General features: G+C 31.5%; 2 protein-coding genes and 2 non-coding genes across 4 annotated transcripts; 1 reads left to right on the forward strand and 3 right to left on the reverse strand.

Moving 5' to 3' along the window:
- Nucleotides 1-3,902: 3,902 nt before the first annotated feature.
- LOC137816244 (gibberellin 2-beta-dioxygenase 2) lies at nt 3,903-6,866 on the forward strand. Its single transcript, XM_068619319.2, has 3 exons — nt 3,903-4,362; nt 5,832-6,177; nt 6,295-6,866. The coding sequence occupies exons 1-3, from the start codon at nt 3,995-3,997 to the stop codon at nt 6,583-6,585; spliced, it is 1,005 nt and encodes a 334-aa protein (XP_068475420.1). The 5' UTR covers nt 3,903-3,994; the 3' UTR covers nt 6,586-6,866.
- A 2,865-nt stretch (nt 6,867-9,731) lies between these two features.
- Nucleotides 9,732-11,003, reverse strand: LOC137814806 (transcription factor MYB78). Its single transcript, XM_068617717.2, has 3 exons — nt 10,621-11,003; nt 10,403-10,532; nt 9,732-10,289 (listed from the first exon to the last, which is right to left on the reverse strand). The coding sequence occupies exons 1-3, from the start codon at nt 10,784-10,786 to the stop codon at nt 9,824-9,826; spliced, it is 762 nt and encodes a 253-aa protein (XP_068473818.1). The 5' UTR covers nt 10,787-11,003; the 3' UTR covers nt 9,732-9,823.
- Nucleotides 11,004-12,976: 1,973 nt separating this feature from the next.
- Nucleotides 12,977-13,078, reverse strand: LOC137816782 (small nucleolar RNA R30/Z108). The gene has a single exon (XR_011081891.1). It is a non-coding gene; the product is annotated as a small nucleolar RNA R30/Z108 (small nucleolar RNA).
- A 129-nt stretch (nt 13,079-13,207) lies between these two features.
- Nucleotides 13,208-13,317, reverse strand: LOC137816754 (small nucleolar RNA Z107/R87). The gene has a single exon (XR_011081868.1). It is a non-coding gene; the product is annotated as a small nucleolar RNA Z107/R87 (small nucleolar RNA).
- Nucleotides 13,318-21,229: the final 7,912 nt, after the last annotated feature.

The following is a 21,229-nucleotide window of genomic DNA, read 5'->3' on the forward strand; positions in this document are numbered from 1 at the left end:
ATTCTAACATGGTTCTAACACAATTTTAAAATATATAAATACAATAATATTTTAAAAACTCGAATTTATTGTATAAATTTTTATTATAATTATAAAAATAATGAACAAATTTTTTTGAACTAGTCATGATATCTTTCTGCTCCCAACAGAATCTGAAACATACTTTTGCACATAAATATTTATTTTCAATTTATATAATTTAAAATTATATAATATATAGATTTGTGTCCACATATACTACATTTTAAAGATTATACGTATCTTTGTGTCCGTATCCGTGTTCGCGTCAGTGTCCATATCCGTATCTATGTTATATAGAGTATAAGTATCGTAAATTATTGAACATATAAATAAAACAATGATATACCTACTATGAAATTATGAAAAATAAAATGGTTTTTATCTACTCGTCACAAATTCTGAGAAGAAATTATTGAACTCAACATTTAGTTATTGTTATTCACTGTTTCATAATCATGAATCGGTTTTTTCTTGTCTTTACGACACAATTATTCTTTATATGTTTTAATAAAAAATATTAAATTTACAATTTCATCATCTTTAAGTGGATATATTTCATTTATTAATAAATTTTGTTAAAATGTTATATTATCTCCTACGCCTACCTCCTTCACACTAGGTAGCTTTTAATAAACGAACCAAAATTGTTTTGTTTGCTATTATTAATCCGCGAGTGTTAGTTAAAATAATATAAGATTAAATTTTATGTCTTATCATCTTTAAATTTGTCTTTAACAATATCATAACAAGATTGTACTACAATGGTAAAAAAATCAAAGACGTGTATATTTAAGACTAAAATGCATACTACATTGTCATCAATTAGTTTTTAATGCTTATCTATCTTTTCTGACAGCATGTTATTTAAACCTTTTCATCTTAAGATTCAATATTGGTTGATTGTATAATATTGGAAATTTACCAGTTGAATATCAAAGTATTTTTATATTATAATTCATTATTGGGAATTTTCATATGGTTAACAATCTACCGACATGATATTTAAGTATTTTTATCTTATAATTCAAGGCTAAGAAAATGTTTACCACTTAGAAAATTGTAGATGAGATTATTATTCTACTATAAAAGTTTGAATGAATTGAATTTAGAGCATTAAAGTTGAGCTTTTTTTTTTCACCACGAGATATGTATTTTATAAGTGGTTAGTGTCTCTTATCATTTGAATCTTAACTAATATTATTTAATTTTTAAAGTTTGTATCTTCTCAACTAATTTTAATTATCACTAGTAGATATTAGGAATACATACATTTTTTGTAATGTTCAATTTATTATAGTGGTTTTTTTAAAAAAAAAAAATTGGTCCCAAAGTATTTTAAAGGTATAATTTGGTCATTTATGTTAAACTCGCATGAACGACATTAATTGATGATAATATGACAAGTGTGCGTGACACTCTTGTGCACACATGTTTTAACGTCAGAGTCTCGTCATCACTCGCAATCAAACCTTATCTCTCATTTCTATCTCAATCCTAATCATCTTCCTCCACAAATGTGACATTTCAAAGGTCTCACACCATCTTAGGTTTTTTGTCAATCACCTTAATACGTTTCAACTTTTCCTAAAACAAAATTTATCACTAACCATAATGGTAGCTAAGTTTGGTTGTCGGAGGCTTGGGAGTGGAGCACATGATTGCGAGAAGGTGACCATTGACATAAATGGTTGAGAAGACAAATAGAGGAGGAGTTGTCGACACTCTTTATGTACATTACAGATAGTACAAGAGTATCCCTAAGTTGGGTAACATAAATCATGATAGTTTGAGAAAGTTTAGTACTATGATTGATTAATCCCTAAGTTGGGTAGCATAAATCATGATAATTTGAGGAAGTTTAGAATTAGAATTGATTAAATGTTGAAATTTATAAAACTTTAATAACATGGATGTTGAGATATTAAAGGAAAGTCCTGTTCACATTTTTGTTGTAATTGATTGAATTTGATACTATTGGTGTAGAGTGCTTAACTTATAGCTTAATAGTATCCAACAAGTAACAATAATAAAATCGATCAACTCACAACAACAGTTTTTAAAATCTTAGTAACTTTACTTTTATAATGAAGAGTGTTTAATAAGAAAAATAAGAGAAAGTGTTAATAAAAGTTCATAAAAATGTAGATGCTTATGAAAACTATTAATTAGAATAAAGCTTCAAAACTTTTAGCATGACTTATTTAAAAACGATAAAAAAATAAAAACTCCAATGTATCGTGAAATGTAATTACTAGATTCCCCCCCTAAAATCAATGAAAAAATAATTTAGAATTTAAATTTTTTGAAAGTTGAATTTGAATAATTTTCCACCACAAGATACGAGAGTTTTTGATGTTGAGAAATTAGTTTTCATTGAAATTTCCAACATGTTATATCTTAAACCCTATATGAATTTAATTTAAAAAAAAAATAAAAATTCGTTAGCCCTCCCCATCAAGATATGGGTATTGCATACTAAAAAAGTAAACCAAAAATATGGGTCCTTATATTTATTTATTTCTTTTTCAGTGAATGTTTGAATCTAAGAAGGTCCACAATATCTGCAACTTTTTTTTACCTGTGTTTGATGAGGACGATGGAAGCGAAGGCAATGGATCGTGTTCAATGTTTCCAGTTCACTCACTCCATTATTTCAGTTTCCCTCCCAACTATTTTCAACAACTCATTCTTCATAAATTATCAACGTCCTTTCCCTCTGGGTCGACAGTGACACAAACAACAGAACAAATCAATTTCAAATATAATAAACACAACGCTCATCTCATAAAAAAAAAATAAAAAAATGTTAAATATAAGAATGTTAATATTTTTCTCTTCCCTCATATGTCAAATCACCTATCATCATCCACTTTTCTCATGTTTCAAGATTTCGACAACCAAAGGCTGTCCAAAAGCATCGTCCACCGCTACGAATGCTGTGGTACGTTATCAACCAAAAGTGTCGCAAAAATATGAAAAAGAAAAATGTTTTATTATTCCCGTAAAAAGTGAATCAGCTTTTATTATTCCGATTCATTTTCAAAACCATACACACAAACACAAAATAAAAGATAAATAAAATAAATAATAATATATAATGTCAATTATATCATAATTAAAAAACTTATAAGATGAGACTTAAAGAACTATTGAAGTCTTTTTCTACTTCCTTCAGTCGGTTAAGTGAGCAGGGATATCGTTCATTGGGATGCGTATTATTTATATTATTCTAATGTGTCTATCTTGTTGGACCCGTTTATCGAGGTAGATACCGCTTATGGTTGCATTATCTAATTCTTAATGATGAATTAACTTCGATGACCTTGATTTGAGTATTAATGATAATCAGGGTTGGCCGTCAGCCAGATCCTCAAGTATGAGTCGACCATCGACTAGATTTCCCTGATTTCGGTCATCTCGGGCGGATTTTCTGATTTCAGCCGGTTCTCTTTTGATCTGAGTCAGTTTGACCAGGTCTCACTCAGATTGTCTAGGTCTCGGCTTTGCCCCTACAATTAATTTTAACATTATGATTTCTGTTAGTAGAGTTATCAGTTATAAAAAAACAATGGTAGAATCCAAAAGGCATGATATATATATATATATATATATATATATATATATATATATATAAAACATATGACGCTGAGTTATGTTCTTCCTTGGGTATTTAGAAAAGAAAATGAAGAGAAAATCCATAAAAGAGTTGAAGAAGGTTGGTTTATTCACATAAATGTGACGTATCTTAATTATTTGACATAAATGTGTTCCGTACGCGTAATTTAGTTATTGAAATTAGAATTGATTTAATTAAAGTTTGATGATGAGTGTGGTTGGATAAAATATATATAGAGACACATAAGAGGAGGTTTTGTGTAAACAAGAGGTACACTATAGTCTATACCCTGCAAAGATAGGTGTTGTGCATCGATCAAATAAAAGGAGATATTTTCTCTTATATAGAGTGAGAGGAATGGTTGTTCCTTCTTCTCCAACAGCCACAAAGGCAATGAGAATCCCTACCATTGACCTATCCATGGAAAGGTCACAGTTATCGCAAAGTGTGGTGAAAGCCTGCGAGGAATACGGTTTCTTCAGAGTGGTTAACCACAGTGTGCCGAAGGAGGTTATTGCAAGATTGGAAGAAGAAGGTGGAGAGTTTTTCTCAAAACCCAGCCACCAGAAGCGTCGGGCTGGGCCCGCAAGCCCTTTCGGTTACGGCTTCACCAACATTGGGCCCAATGGAGATATGGGTGACCTCGAGTATCTTCTACTTCATGCTAACCCTCTCTCCATAGCCCAGAGATCCAAAACCATCGCTAACGACTCCACCAAGTTCAGGTTCCTTCCACTTCATTCACCTTTCTTTCTCATTCCTTCATTAATTATTTTTTTTCATATAACAACTCAAATCTCATCAAATAGTTATAATAGAGGATAGTAAAAAAATGTTAATTACACCTGTTTTTCAATTGGTATGTATGACGTTTTTCTTATATATTAGCTATTAATCGCTATCACTATTTTTAACAACTCTACTTACCAATAGTTTAACAAAAAAAAAAAAACTTGATTCTATCTACAGTGGATTAAACAAACAACTTAATTAAAAAAATATAACTTTTAAGTTTTGTGTCTTTTTTAATATACCTTTCGTTAAATGGCAGTCAACTTAGTTCAATTCCCTTATCGCTAAGTTTAGAAAGTTCATTCACTTAAACCAACTAACTAACTTAATTTAAAAAAAAAAAAAACTTTTAGTTTTATGTTTTTTTCCTAACTGAAATTAAATTTAAAATTATTGTATTAATATGTGTATAATATATTAATATATATATATATATATAAAATAATACTTATAAATTATAATTATAGATATTATATTAATATGTATATCATACACAAATAGTTATAAAGTGGTGTGTGTGGCGGCTGAGGGTAAAAAATCGAAAACAGTATAGTAGGAAAAAAGAGCGTGAATTAATAGATTTTCATTTTCAAAAAAAGTAAATAAGAAAAAAGAAGAGTGGAAAAGAAGAAGAAGAAGCGTGAACAATGTAGTTTATTATTATTATTATTATTATTATTATTGTATTAGAGTTTGTTTTTGTTTCTTTATCATAGGTTGGTTAGCTAATCCAATTTACTACAAGTTAAACTTAAATGCATATAGTTTTTAGTAAGTGAGATTAATTTTAGTCTATACCAGAATTTGCAATCTTTGCTTAATAAACAAAATTCATTCTTGGATAAGGAAACAATCATATTAGCTCTTTAAATTAATTTATTTATTAAAACTTTTATATTACTAACAGATAATTTGTTATATTAACCAATGTAGACCAAATAGAAATATAAGCAAAGGATTGTACATTGTATATGTAATTAGTCTAACATGTGACAGAGATAACTGGCAGTAGGCAAAATAAAAATTGAAAATGATTTTGATTGAATAGGGCTAACTTGGAGAGTAAGGATGGGCCCAATGGCCCATCACATTAAAGAAAAGTAAATTGTACGACAACCATGTTACTCGTTCACAGTTCATGAACCTTCCGTAGAAAGGACAACAAATTCAAGTTATTTGTGCTACCATAACTTGCATCGGTTTCTCTTCGTACAATCTTGCGAGCGTGACCATGTTGTCCTTTTGTTTCCCCATAATAGACCAAATCTTAGATCACTAACAAGTTAGTAACTGACAAAACCCAAACAAATATATCATTTTCAAAACCATTTTTCTTGTATACCAAATAAGATGTTGTTATTGTTAGTCCTAAACCATGTTACTCTGTTTGTGTGTTTGGTAGTGTTGTTGTGAAGGAATATGTGGAAGTAGTGAAAGAAGTAACGTGCGATATTCTAGATCTGGTGGTTGAGGGGTTGGGGGTCCCAGACAAGTTAGCTCTTAGCAGTCTCATCAGAGATTTTCACAGCGATTCTGTTCTGAGGATTAATCACTACCCTCCATTGAAGGTGAAGACGAAGGGTAACAAGAACAGCATTGGTTTCGGGGCGCATTCTGACCCTCAGATGTTGACCATCATGCGGTCCAACGATGTGGGTGGCCTCCAGATTTACACCCGTGAGGGGCTGTGGCTTCCTGTTCCTCCTGACCCCACAAATTTCTTTGTCATGGTTGGCGATGTCTTGCAGGTTCCTCCCTTTCTCACTTTCACTTTTACTAGTAACTTGTTATCTAACACAATCTACACCACTTTAACATTCCAAAGTGCATCAAACACTGATAAATTTTGTTTGACATGAATGAAGGTTATGACAAATGGAAAGTTCATGAGCGTGAGGCACAGGGCATTGACCAACACGTTGGAGGCAAGGATGTCAATGATGTACTTTGCAGCACCACCACTTGATTGGTGGATTGCTCCTCTACCCGAGATGCTGTCACCGCCACAGAATCGAAGTTTATATAAGCCCTTCACATGGGCCCAGTACAAGCAAGCAGCATATTCTTCACGCCTTGGAGATTCCCGACTTGATCTCTTCAAGGCCCAGCTAGATACCCATCTTCTCTCTTCCTCTCCATCACACTTTCAATGTTGATATCACTGAAGAATATGGCTATGGCTAGTTTTTTTGGTTTGGAGCATTTTTATATTCTTTAAAAAGCTCAAGATAGGGATTTCTTCATTGACATAATTTAGAAATGTCCGTTGAAGTGGTACTGCTGTGAAGAATATGACACCACTGAATCCAATTTTTAATTCACGCTATTTCTGATATGATGCTAATCATCATACTTTCTGAATTTTCAGTGTAAAATGTTATACTGTTGTTACAAGGAAGGACTTTATTAGTGATTAAAGAAGCCTATTTGAGTTAAACATTTATCTAATTCTGCTATTAAGCCTTAATAATATTTTGTTTAAACCAGATATGGAGAAAGTACTAGAGAGATTGTTGTTGGACAAAGTATGAATGTGTTTCTGGTACTCGGTGCTGGATAGTATACATGGTACTCGGCTGTACACATGTTTATATATATATATATATATATATATTATTTTTTTAAAATTAAAACTTTATTTGCTAAATGTAGAATAAAGATGAACCTATGCTAGCATTTTCTGGCATAACAGTAAAAATAGGCTCTTTTGGTTGGAAGAATCACTAGCTTTTCTCTAACTTTTTTAAAAGACTATTTTTATTATGCACAAACTGTGCCTTACATAGATTATTTATTAAAATTAATTAAATATTGAATCTCAATTTAAATTATTCCCAAACCGATTTCAAATTATATTATTGATCAAACACAATTTCACTCGCGTAAAAATCTGTATCAGATACTCTGAATTTCTTAGTTGTTCAAAGGTTGGTAAGAAAATACTTATTTTCATATCAGTCACGTGAGTGCTTCAGATGGAACTCTCATATTCCTCCACTAATTTAATCTCACAATGTACAGCTTTTACCATTTTTTGGTTCCTCCTCTGTGTTTTATCATGCTCTATATTTTTTGGCTTATAAATACCGTAGTATTTGAGTTTCAGCTATTAGCTTTTTGCATGAAATGTATTTTTTTCTTCTTCTCTCTCTTGCTTTGTTATGTTTCTTGTATAATTTTTGTTAAATATTTCTAGATGTTATTAGATATTTTTATTTTCTGTATCTCCTTAGAGACTTGCGTGCTCAACACATCAAACCAACATTTTTTTTTCTGCGATAATGAGTCTGTGACACAAATTACATTGTATAAGATTTTTCATAAGAGAAGAAAATACATCTAAATTAATTACCACGTCATATGTGATAAGTTTAATAGTGAGATGATCAAACTTCTTCGAATCTCTTTGTCTCTTCAAACAACACATATATTAACCAAGCATTTTTCTCTCATTGTTTTCAAAGGTATTCCCATTGATGACTTTTACCTTTTCTTAGTTGTGTCTGCGATAAGCCCCTTTGTTTTATGCTTAAGCCCCTTTGTTTTACGCTTAAGCACTTGTAAGAGTCATGTTCTGTTTTCCATTTACAAGGACTATAGTACTTGTGTTTCAGCTGTTCACTTTTTTGCATGCAATGAACCGCTTCTTTTTCTTCTGTCTCGGACTTCGTTATACTTCTTATATAGTTTTTCTTCCTTCATATGCTTTTCATTCACGTTAATAATAAAAAATAATCATGCATATATTCTTTTCACTAAAAACAGAGCAGTGTATATCATATACCATTCTATTACAATATTCAACCGTACATTACTCACGCATAAAATAAAATATCAATATATATTTATAGATAATTGAACAATGATCAACAAATCTCGTTAAACCACTAAACTTTAAATTTAACTTAATCTTATAAAAAAAATATTATATAAAACAAAAATATATATATTTTATAATTTAATCTTTATTTTTCGTCTAATTTTAAGATCTGCAACAATGAATAAAATAGTAATAAGTAAAAAAATTATAGGAACAGAAATCAGGATTTTGGCTGAGCTGTGGTGTGACCACGCATGGGACAAGAATAAAAGAAAAGCGAAGAGAGTTGACGAGTGGAGTTAAGTGTGAAGAACTCAAAAAAAGGAAAGAATTTAGAAGTTAGTTTCAAAGGTTGCGGCCGTGAGTGCCACAGCACCAACGACAAAGTCATCGAATTTAAATCATATTATAATCAACATCCTAAAATCATTTAATGTCAAACAAACCTCACTTCTTCTAGATAACACGTGTACAACACCGTAACTTCAAAGTTACTCTTAGTTTCCAGATTAATTTTCCATTCCTTTCCCTAATAATCAAAACCAACTTTTACTCTCAAAATTATAACAACTTATATCTTCTACTACCATCCATTTATCATTAGTTCTAGAAACTAAAATACAAGGAAATAAACATAGAAAACTATTCAGAAGCTTGGTTATCCATCTTCTTAAAGTGCGATCGATTTGTGCTTCAGCTTCTACTTCCATACTTTCTGGAACTCCTTTGAGTCAAGGTTACTCAATCACTTGGTCTTTTGAGGAATATCGAATGAGGTATATGTAGAAGGCATTCCGACGCTTAAGTCAGTAAAGAAGCACGACATTCAGATGTAAGAGTGCTGTCATTAATGATGTATCTACTTTTTGGAATGTGTACTATTTATATTATTTTAATCGACTTACCTTGTTGAGCTGGATTAATGAAGTGAATTGTACTTAGAGATGTATTACTTAATTAGATGAGAGTGGACACACGGATTGGCACGAGTATGGAACCGGGACTCGTATTGGCCTAGTACATATATTGTACCGTAAAAATTGTGATAAAAATTAACAAAATGCTAAACTACACGAACATGAACTGCACCAAACGGAGATACATTCATTATGATTGATCAACTTTTTATATTTATTATCTCCTTTTTTTTCAGTATTTCAGTTAAAAATTTACATCTTCATTCATTACCACTTGTTCACGCCTGGGAATACCGATGAGAGACATATGAAGGTTTCCCACAACTCAAATGTTTTGTGTACTTTATTCCAATTACACCAAACCACAAACCTGAGAAAAAGCTATAAATTACAATCCCTTGTGTACATTCCTTAAATAAATTGTTTTGAAACCTCTTTCAATAATTAATATATATATATATATATATATATATATATATATATATATATATATATATATATATATATGACAGATTAAAACTAATGTAAGGCAACTTTAAAAAAACATGTTTCACGGTTATTACAGTTGATGAATTATGAGGAGCTTTGCAATTTCAACTTAGGAACAAGGTGACGTGAGTTATGGAATAACACGTTAAACTGTAAACTGTTAATGCGTCAGAAATCATCAGCGAGCTGCTGTTGCAAGAACCAAATATTCTCGTCCGTCCACAAGTCAACACCGCCATAACCTTCTTCTGCACCATATGATGACCAACTTCCACAACCCATTAAACTGTACGACGCGCCGGAATCAGAGAGAGACGCCTCGTGGACATCCACCGCCGATGAAGCCTCTGACAGCAAACCCGGGTTACTGGCGGTGGCGGTGGCTCCTCCGCAAGGGTCGCTTTGGGCTTGAACCTTGGAGGTTAAGGTGGTTTGGGCTTGGCCTGATGACGAAGCCTGAGCCTGAATCCGCTCAAGCATGCGTGGCATCCACACAAAACGCAGCGTGTCTCTGAATTGTTTGCTGTTCACATCACATTTCAGTTGCTTAGCCTGCTTTACCACTCTCGTTCTCCAGTAGTTCTTAATCTCGTTGTCTGTTCTCCCCGGCAAATGTTCAGCTATTTTCGACCACCTAAACAAATACCACAACACCCCTTTAACGTGTTCTATCCCAAGCACATGAAAACTTGGTTTAATTATCTACTTTATCATGTTTAAATAAACACAAGTGATGATATATAGTACCTGTTGCCCCATCGGGAATGGAGGTCGAGAATCATGAGCTGTTCTTGGAGGGTTATGTTCCCACGTCGAACGTTAGGACGCAAGTAGTTCAACCATCGTAGTCTGCAGCCTTTGCCCGTTCGTTTTAGACCTGAAGTTGAAAACGTGGGTGTGAGATTAAGATTAAGATATGTAATCATGAGTGGTTATACATATAAAAGACATGAATGTTTGCATGCCTGTGTAGCGAGCAACAGAGTTCCAGTGACCTTCTCCGTGGAGTGTGATGTAATCGGAGAGAACTGAATCCTCTTCCTCTGTCCATGGACCTTTCGTTATTGACATCTCCTCTTCACTGCTTCCATATGTTCCCGAGGACCCATTTTCTGATAAACTCCTCTCCATCTCACAAACTAGAAGCTTAATTGTGGTGTGATCTTTGTTTTCTGTGTTAGTGTTATGGTGAGAGATAGAGAGAGAGAAAGAGTAGTTTTGTGTTGAAAATATGGTTTGGGTAATTCAGTTAAGAATGGAAGTGAGGGTGATTATATAAAGAGATTTGAGAGGAAAGTTTGGTTGAATTTAGGAGGATCTGCACTTTTGGGATGAAGTAATTTTCTATAGCAAAACCCTTTCAGTGGGCTGCTAAATAGTAAGCAACTAGGAATTGTTAATTGATGAATAGATATGAAAGTAGTTTTTATAAAATTTGACTTGGAATATAGCGTTGACTCTTTGACTCATGGACACGTTTATAGGAGAAGTGGACCTTAAAATATGAGATTTTGAAGATAGCGAGTCAAATAGAGAGTGGGTTTTGGTCAGCATTCTGAGTCCCAGATGGAGAAAAATGGAGGGGACTTGTATCTAGCCAACTTTCTTGCTCAACAAATTTTATACATCTGTTTCACTAAATTCGAGTTGACACGTTCTACGCGATTTTGTAAAAACGTTGCCTATGTCAAAAGAGAAAAATTTTGTTGACACTGTAAACATTAAATTAACACTGTTTATATTAATAATAATATTATTAAATTAAAAAATAAAATAAAAATTAATTTATTAAGATGTTATTAAAAAAAATCATCAAATAAAAACAAATTTATAATGACAAAAAATAATTATTTACTATAATATCTTAAAAATCATTTTAAAAATTAAAAAAAATTTGGTTTCTCAATTAGTTTCTATTATTGTTAAATGTTTCTAAATTAATATTTAATTAAAAAAAAGTTTTTTCTTATTGATAGTTAAAATCTTATTACAAATTAGATACTAATTTAAAAACTATTTAATATTAATAGAAACTAATTTAGTAATTAATTTTTGTTGGTTTCTATTTTTTTTTCTTCTAGTGTATTTTTACTGTTAAGAATATTAATATATCAACACCCATGTCAAAATTCGTTTTCTCGACCAAAATATCAGGGTTTACTAACACATGCATGCATCAGTATCAGTGTGAAATGTTTTATTAAAGATTTTTTTTTTTTACAACAAATACTTTATTTTCTCCTTAATCAGTGTCAATAAAGTCATTATAATAATAAGTGATTATTTATAGCTTGAATTTTAGCATATAATTAACAACTGTACTAAATAAGAAAAAGATTTGCTGTTAATAATAAATTTATTTGACTTAACGTGTTTATGTAAAGGTTGGTTTTTTAGAAAGAAAAAAAGTTGGAGCTTAAGAGATTGTGATTCTGATAGTATTAGAGTACGTTTAACCAACAAATATAAAGTATTTAACCTTAAATTTTTATAAAGCTAATAAAATAATTTTTAAATGATTTAATTAAGGATAATTAACTATTTATTTAAACCGTTGTAAAGTCCTTTCTGTTTTTACTCATTTTAAGTTCCTCATTCCTATCATAAACAGTTTCGCTCTTTCCGGTTGTCGTTCTTCCAAATTCTCCCATTTGAGCAAACATTAATAGTTAATGTTGTCGGTATAATGACCGAGGCTTGTTGTCATCTAACTTAGTAGATATTCTGTTACTATATGATACTTTTACACTAGTTGGGTCAAAAATTATAATTTTTAAAGAAACAAAATTATGAAGTTGTATTTAATGTTGAATTGAATATTTCTTTACTTTTATCTATATTTATTCAAGATTTAATTATTTTAATTTTTTTAATATTTACTAGAATTTACATTTTTCATTTCAATGTAATATTTTTAAGAGCAACCTTAGCCAAAAAAAATATACAGAGATTATTCTGTATTTTCTTTCTACATTTATAAATTGATAATAATTAATAAACTTTGACATATTATTTAAATTATAATCTAAATTATAATACATTGAAACGTGAAATAAAACTAACCTAAAAAAATCAAATCTTACAGAAAATTGAGATTTCAATTAAGTTTGAAACTGAAAAAAACATGAAGGAGGTCTCAGATGTTAGGAAACATCACATCCGATAACAAACCAGATAATCATCCAATGTAGGCAAAATAAAATCATCATTGACCTCATTGTGATTCAAAAATTGTGTTTAGACAATATAATTAAATTAAATAAAATAAAATTTGGGATTACATAGAACCCGAAATACACAAAATATTATAGGGGAAAGACATCACTCAGTGATGGCTAAGATATTATGGTTCGATTCTGCCAGCAATTTTCCTCAATTCCAAATCTCAGAAGAGGGAGCTTTAGCATCTTCATTGCGATGACACTTTCCCCACACAAATAAACAAAGTTCACAATAATAGCAGTATTGTTGAACGAAAACAAACGAATAAAAACTTTCAACAGAAAATAGGAATATGAAAAACTGTGATAATAATCCAAAACAAAAACAGAAGATCACTCAGTTCAGCGGGGTTGTCGACACGCAACGCTATCTCTCGGAAGAGAGAATGCTCTGCATTCCGGTCTGTTGAGCTTGAATTTTATAGAGTCATCACGGTGATCTTATACGATTCATGTCAAAAATCATCGCAAAATAAAACGTAAACCGAGAATTGTATGATGAACATAAATGCAAAAAATATGCGAATTAAAAATAGAATCAAATGAACAATTACTCCGATAAGGCGTCGCCGAATTCAAAGATGCACGAGTGTTGGAAGCTCTGGGTGTTGGATAGCGCGTTCTGAATTTATAGGAAGCATATTAGGGTTTCTGGACAACAGACCATACGCCGTCGTTTCAACCATTAAAACCTTGTTTCGAAGATGAGTGGGCCGGGCTCGAATCCGCGGTTATTTGTTGGCAAATTATTCCTACACCTTATCAATTATCATCTATCTGCACCCAATTCTCTTTCAATTCTTTTTTTTAACTTAACAAACACTTTTTAAGATGAAAACTATATGAGATCACTTAAATATGTTCAATAGACACGAGAGACGTAAATATGAACGTAAAATTATTTTAATACAATAGAAATAAAAAATATGTGAAATGTATATTAAAAACTATTGTTAAAATAAAAGAAAAGGTAACACATCCAAAAAGTAGGTCAAAAATCCAAAAAAATCCTTACCAGAAAGTCCAAAACCTTATAATGTGACTTACTTTGTGGCACCAAAGGATCGCTAAAACATATAATGGACCTTCACCAACAATATTCTACACAGTAAAAATGTTAATGAAAACAATGGTAGTATTGTTGGAACAAAAATATTAAGTAAGACGTTTAAAGAATAAGTGAAAAATCCAAAAACCTTACCATGAAATCCAAAATCCTATAATGGGACTCACATTGTCCCTCGAACGATGGGCTAAAACACGCTAATGGATCTTTCCCAACCCTATTGTGGGTGATTCTTCCTGCACCCCAACAAATTTCTCCCTGCACTCCATCCTTTTTGAAAAGATTATTTTACCATTTTAAAAAAAAATCGAATTAATTTTTCTATAATATTTTTAGAACATATTTTTCGGAACATATTTTATGAATTTTGGATTTACCATTATGTAAGTAAAAAAAAATGTGTTTCAAAATGAAAGTTTTTTGTCTTCTAAATTTACTATTCTGAAAATACCTTTTGCTTACAGAATACTTTTTATTTTGGAATCATCCAAAACTATCAAGAAGAATACTTTAGGTATTTCAAAGAATATAGGGGTGTAGGAAGAAAAATGTAGGATACAGGAAAAAACAAGCCCCTATTATACATGGTTAAAATGCTAACATAAACAACGAGACCTTTGTCGGAACCAACAAAATTAAGCAACACGTCCCAAGAAAGGGTTAAAACAAAAAAAATCTTACCAACAAGCTGAAAACGATATCACGAGACTCACTTTGTGACCCAAAGGATGGGCTAAAACACACTAAAGGGCTTCTTCCTGCACCACCATATGATGGATGGAATCCCATAATAAATATGAAAATACGATTTTGCCCTTCAATAAAATCATTGTTTTTGTTTATTAATATGAATAAATGAATAAATAAATATGAATTATTTCAGGGTGATCCAACCTTTTTACAAACTTCTTCAATATAAACTTATCAAAAGCTGCCAACACAAACCAACATGGATAACTAAAATAGAATCATCAAAAAACCAACTTACTCAAACTAATAAAAACTAAATAAATAAGTCACGAACAAGACATCAATCACAGAAAAAAAAAACGAGCATAAACAAATTTAGATGTAAAGACAAAAAAAAAACATTGTATGCATTCACCTTCTATCACCACGCATCATCAAGAAAACGACTCAACAACAACACTAGGAACAACTCAACAACAACACTAGGAGTGTCTTCATCAATTTCTTCACGCACCAACATTTCTACAAACACAAACCCCATGACCATAACTTCAAACATTTTAATAGAAGAATATTTTTGAATTTTTAAAAGTTAGTGTAGGATGTGAGATTGAGTGCACATTCAAAGAAAAGAAAGGAAAATACTATTATTGAAAAAGAAAAAAAAAATTACAAAAAGAAGATAAAACAATATATATAACAGACCCACTAAAACAGACTAATATATTTATTACTTAATAGTTAGGGGTGCTACAAGCACGTACCAAGGTGCACGAAGAAAGAAACAGAAAACAATGATATCATTGTTCGAACAAAAAATTAAACATTAAAAAAAAATGGCCTAAAAACACCATTAAACTAATTTCCTTGTTCACAAAGATAACAATTTGAAGTATTATTCCCAACAACACTACAAGATTTATAAACACACATTCCTTACAACGAAACTTAAAACATGCATAAGACGTACTAGTACAAACATGTTTCAAAATTAGTAATTGCAACAATAATTAAATACTAAGGAATAACTCATTCCCACTGTTATCATGCTCATTAATCAATGTCTTCTCACTCCACCTTTTATCAAATCTACATAAAGTGAGTTTGGGAATTGGAAATATCACCTAATAACAAAAACGAATTCTTAGATATTTCTAGAGAAAACTATAAAATTGTACACACATTTACAAAATCTCTACTTATAAAAAAGGCATATAATATATTTAAGACCCAACACAAACAAATAAAAAAATAATTAGAAAAAAAAACATATTCAGTATTAAAATTCAATTATCAGAAAATCGAATTTTAAAATGCGTTTTGTAATTTATTTTTGCTTTCTTGTTTAAAAAATGAATGGAGGAAAAAATATGAAAAAATATTAATGATTTGAAATTAATTAAATTGAGAATGTTTTTCTAATAAAATTGTACAACATGCTGGTTATTTTAAAAAAAGAGGAATGTAATAACATAAAGTTATAATTTAATTCGAAAAAAACGTAAAGAGTAAAAACTAATAAAAGTTAATTTAGTAAGATAAATAAGTTTAGAAAAAAGGTAAAAAAGAGTAATTCTGAAAAGTAGTTAATTTAATAAGTAATTAATTATAAGAATAAAAAAGTTGAAGTACTTTTTTGATATTCTATTTTCATTTTCATATTTTTTTCTTCTACTTTTATAATTGATAAAATGAGAACAAAAATAAGTGATAAATATTAAGCATTTGCACTTGTCTATTTGAATTATTTCGCAGCATTTGCACAAATAAATGAATAATGGATTTGACACATTCTAGGCAAAAGATATGCTCCCACTGACGCAGTAAAAATAAGTGAAGTATGTTTTTGTATCTACATCCATTGAATCAAAATTATGCTACCACCACTTTAATGTATAGTCATTTCCATAAATCTTTTCATTTTTACCATACATATATTCATAAAATATTTACAAACTCAATAATTTTCCTCATACTCTAGTTCTTGTACCTTTAATGTTTCTGAGGGGGGAAATTATTGGTTCTTTCTTCTTTTTGGTACGAAAAAACGTAAGATGTTACTCCAAGACAGAAGGAAAAAGGTGTTCATATTTGCTAATTTTAGTAAGGTCTTTCTTTTTAATTCTATTTTTTCCTCTAGTTTTGAACTAAAACATTAAGTATTTCTTTACGAACTCAATATTACCTATATTAACATGGTACATAGTATGATAAACGCAGATAAAATAAAATAAATCAAAATATTTTAGATATCGCTTTAAAAAATAAACATAATAATGAAATAAAATATAATAAATATTTTTTAATGACCAAATATAAAATTTTAAAATATTTCATGGATAAAAGTGAAGAAAAAATTGACTGAAGACTAATTATAAAGTCTCTAAATTTGTCAAATACTACAAATATACATTGTCAAAATAAATATAAAAAATTTAATAAATTATTTGATAGTAAATATGCTTTTTAAAAAATAACATTAAATTATAAAAGCAAAAAAATATTAAAAATAATCAATTCTAAAATATTTTATCTACCATAAAAAGATAATTGTATTAAAAAAAATATATAAAAATTAAATATTTTTATCAAGATTATAGAAATAATTTTTAAATATATTTAACTTCATCCAAGCTGTGCCTTACTGAGTCAAAGTTAAACAGGATCCAACTATACCAGAAACAAAAAAGCGATGGACCGGAGGAGGTGGGAGAGGGAAGACCATCGGAGAAGAGAGGCAGAATATAAGGCAGGTACATTGTCAAAGTACTCATCAACTAGAAACTCATCTACGTTCTTCTTCTCTAATTTCCCAGTCAGCTATGGGGAGCAAGACATGTTTAGAATTTTTCAAAAATGGGCTAGAGTGAAAGAAGTGTTCATATCTAAGCGCCCAAATAGATGGGGAAGAAGATTTGGGTTAGTGCGTTTTTCCCTGTACCAAATGAGGTGAGGTTGGAAAAGCAGCTGGATCAAATCTATATTGGCAACCTCAAACTATATGTAAATCTCCCAAAGTATAGGAGAGCAGAGGTTGTATATAGAAAGGACAAGCCAAACGTGTATGGAAGAAATAAAAGCCAAGTCAATGTCTCAGGTGGTAGGATGAAGGAGAAGGAGATCTGGCGTGAGAGAACAGTGAAAACAGGTAAAGTAGATCGAAGAGGTCTCTCCCCAAAACAGTCTTATGCTGATGTTGTTCGCAAAACTTCGCGAGGTGACTGGAAAGGCCCTACTTTTGAAACAAAATCAAACACCCCAGCATGGCTGGCTCGTAGTGCGGTTGGATGGATGTCCCCTGACCTTGCTTTTGACTCTTTGAATGAAGAGTTCGTCAAAGGGGGTATGAGCAGGGTAAAACTGAGGTTTATGGGTGATAATCTAGTTCTCTTAACTCTTAAAGAAGGAGAACGGATGGAGGAAATTATTAAGCTTAACAAAGAATGGTTCGTCTCTCTGTTTGTTAATATTGAACCTTGGTCCGTGAAATTTGAAGCTGGCCATAAAATAGCCTGGGTGAGGTGTTACGGTATACCGGTAACCTTGTGGAATAAAAATTGTTTCTTTAAGGTGGTCGGTGAAGTAGCATCGTTGGTAGATATTGATGAAAATACTCTGTCTTAGGAAAATATGGAGTATGCACTGCTGCAGGTTCGGCTACCTAGGTCCTGGAAACTAGAAATGACGAAGGGTTTTAGGATTAATGGCCAAGTTTACAACATCTCCCTTGTTGAGGAGGTCTTCAGTCAAGGGAGAGGAGAGTGTTCCTGTCTTGAATATCACCTTGCCTCATCGGACAGTATTTTATTGTCGGAAACTGTAGTGGAGGAAACTTTTCTTGATGAAAACTCCGGCGAAGAAGGCGCCGACCATGGCATTATGCGATGGGGTGTGGTCCCCGAGGAGGCAGGGCAATCCCAATCGAAGCTGGAGACAAATTGGAAGCGGTTTGAGAATAAGGCGCAGAGTGATATGGGATGTCAGAATAAAAGTGGTTTTTCGCTTCTAAATGAAGGAAAACGTGTGCGAGGGGAGTCTGAGGGAGGGACAGCTTTATCTGCTACTAGCCTAGTCAACGTAGCCTGCGCAGAAATTAAACACTCCCTGGTTAACCTAATTGAAGGGGTTCGGACGTTTAGAGCACTCTCTCTCGGGCCTAAACAAGGTGAGGCCCATATAGAGAACAAAGGTGTGCTTAGTAAAGCTGAAGGTATGGGTGGCCCTGAATGCGAAGAGGAAATTGAAGGAAAAGATGGTGACGCGGAAGGGGTTGGAACTGCGACTATGTCTCCATTTCCATCTCCACACCCTTGCTTTTCTTCGAGGGCGTGCGGTAGGGCTGCTCAATCAGCAGTGGTGCAACAGCAGGAAAAGGATTCGGGCATCCTCCCTTGCCACGCAACTCAACAATACAGCGAGGGACAAAACTCATCGACGGGAAGTTCCGACCCAATATTGATGACTTTTTACGGCAAGTGCACCGCGTTTGTCAGAAGTAATAATTGTCCCTAAGGACGGATATCGATCCCACAAAGAACAGTGAATTATCGAGTACAATATTCGCTAAATATAACAACAGAACAATAAAAAAGAGTTTGAAGTGATTATGTTGGCACTGATCAATAAGAAAACAAACAAAGAATTAGTTGCTTCAATTGGAAAAATTGGGATTAAGTTTCATCTCTCTCACTCTCATGTATTTTGATTAGCATGTTAATATTAAGTTCTTTAATTGAAATTGATGCCCGTATAAAAATCATTTATATCGATTCCTCGCATATAAAATCCTTAAGAATGTCCCCTAACTATCGATCCCTCGCATAATTATAAGAACAACTTAGAACGAAGCTCAGACGTTTAATAGCAATTAACATTTCAAGTCTATTCCTAGCACTCAAATATGTTAAGTATTGTTGTTTAGGTCCGAACCCTAAAAATACCTCCCGGTCAGATTTAAGATTCTCAATTTGTCACGGAAAATTAAAAGTAAAACAACAATACCAATAATCAATCAAGAACTGAATATTAATATATAAAATATCACCTCAATACATAAGAGTTTGAGCAGATTACTCCCAATCCCAAATGGTAGAATTAGCCACGCATACTTCTATCACCTTCCATTCTCCCAATTGGGTTACAATTCACTCTATGGTGTTTTCCTCTCAATCTGGCACCTAAGGTTGAGCCTCTAGCCCTCTATTTATCCTAGTTTTCTAGGGTTAAGTTGTTTATTGTGTCGCGCTAATGGGCTAAATGATAAAACATAAAAAAAGGCCCAATCTTTCTTTGCATCTTTTCCATTATGGGACCTTCTATCTTTATCTTTTAAGCTCAAATCATTCATCTTTAATCCAAATCTCCAATCTTCCTTAGAAATCTGCAATTAACACCAAATTTGGGAATAAAATACTCTTATTCAAATAAAGATCATAAAAAATGTAAAAAGGTATAAATTCATAAATTAGGGATTATTTTATATGTAAATTAGCAATAAATCCTCATAAGTGCCTATATTTTAATATGAAATATTACTGAAATTAGACACTTATCACTCTCCCCAACTTAGAATCTTGCTTGTCCTCAAGCAAAGTAAATGAATATATTTGAATTTAAATATCAAACAGCTTAATTCACTAAACAACAGATCAAATTAGAAACTTATGATGCTTTCAAATTCAAATATAGAAAATTATAGACACAATCAATTTCCAGGATCAAATCAAAACAAATAAATGACAATTCATCAAGGAATATCTTCTCATATGCTCACGGGTAAGTGTTTCTCTATATTTTCACTGAATCATAACAAATCACAGTTGCTTTTCATTTCATCTTCAAATCACAAACATATTAGAAACATGAATCTTGAGGTCTTTTCCAGGGTTGTAATGAGGCTGGGCTTCCAAAAAATATTGGTTTTTCTTAGATAACAAAATGCACATCTTAAAGAAGAACATATCTACAATTCAATTATAGAGAACATATATGTTATCTAATTACCACTTTCTTTCGATGTCACATTTTTCCTCATTTTCTTTCTTTTCATGATAAAAAAAATTCTATCTTTCTTTTTTTATTATTTCTTTTTCTTCTTCTGTTTCTTTTTTTTTTTCAATAATAGGAAAAGATTATTCCTATTTTCAACTTTTTGAACTTTCAAAATCAGAACCAACCATTCCCTTTTCTATATGTATTGCATTTATATTCTCCTTCCTTAGACATGCTAAAGGGTAGAAAATTATATCAATAAAGGTTAAGGTACAATATTAACAAAAAATTTCTTAGCCCAAAGGGGATATAAAAAAAAATGGAATTCTAATATAAAGGTTGGCTTTTTGGCCCTGGCTCCTAATTAACACAAACAATTGCCTCAATCATCTTCATGCTCTTTTATGATGCAACAAAAATAAAAATTAAGCAACCACAACTGTCAATTCATCAGTAAAACTCTCAAAAACTGTTTCAGGTTCACACACTCACTTGGTTTAAATGGTCTCATTCTTTTTTGTCTTGTCATTATCTGTCATAATCAATCATCCTGTTAACTTTTCATGTATTATATTTTAACTACATTTGAATAGGGATTCAATCATA

This window comes from Phaseolus vulgaris, chromosome 1 (assembly GCF_051622355.1).
Source record: "Phaseolus vulgaris cultivar YP4 chromosome 1, ASM5162235v1, whole genome shotgun sequence".
NCBI lineage: Eukaryota > Viridiplantae > Streptophyta > Magnoliopsida > Fabales > Fabaceae > Phaseolus > Phaseolus vulgaris.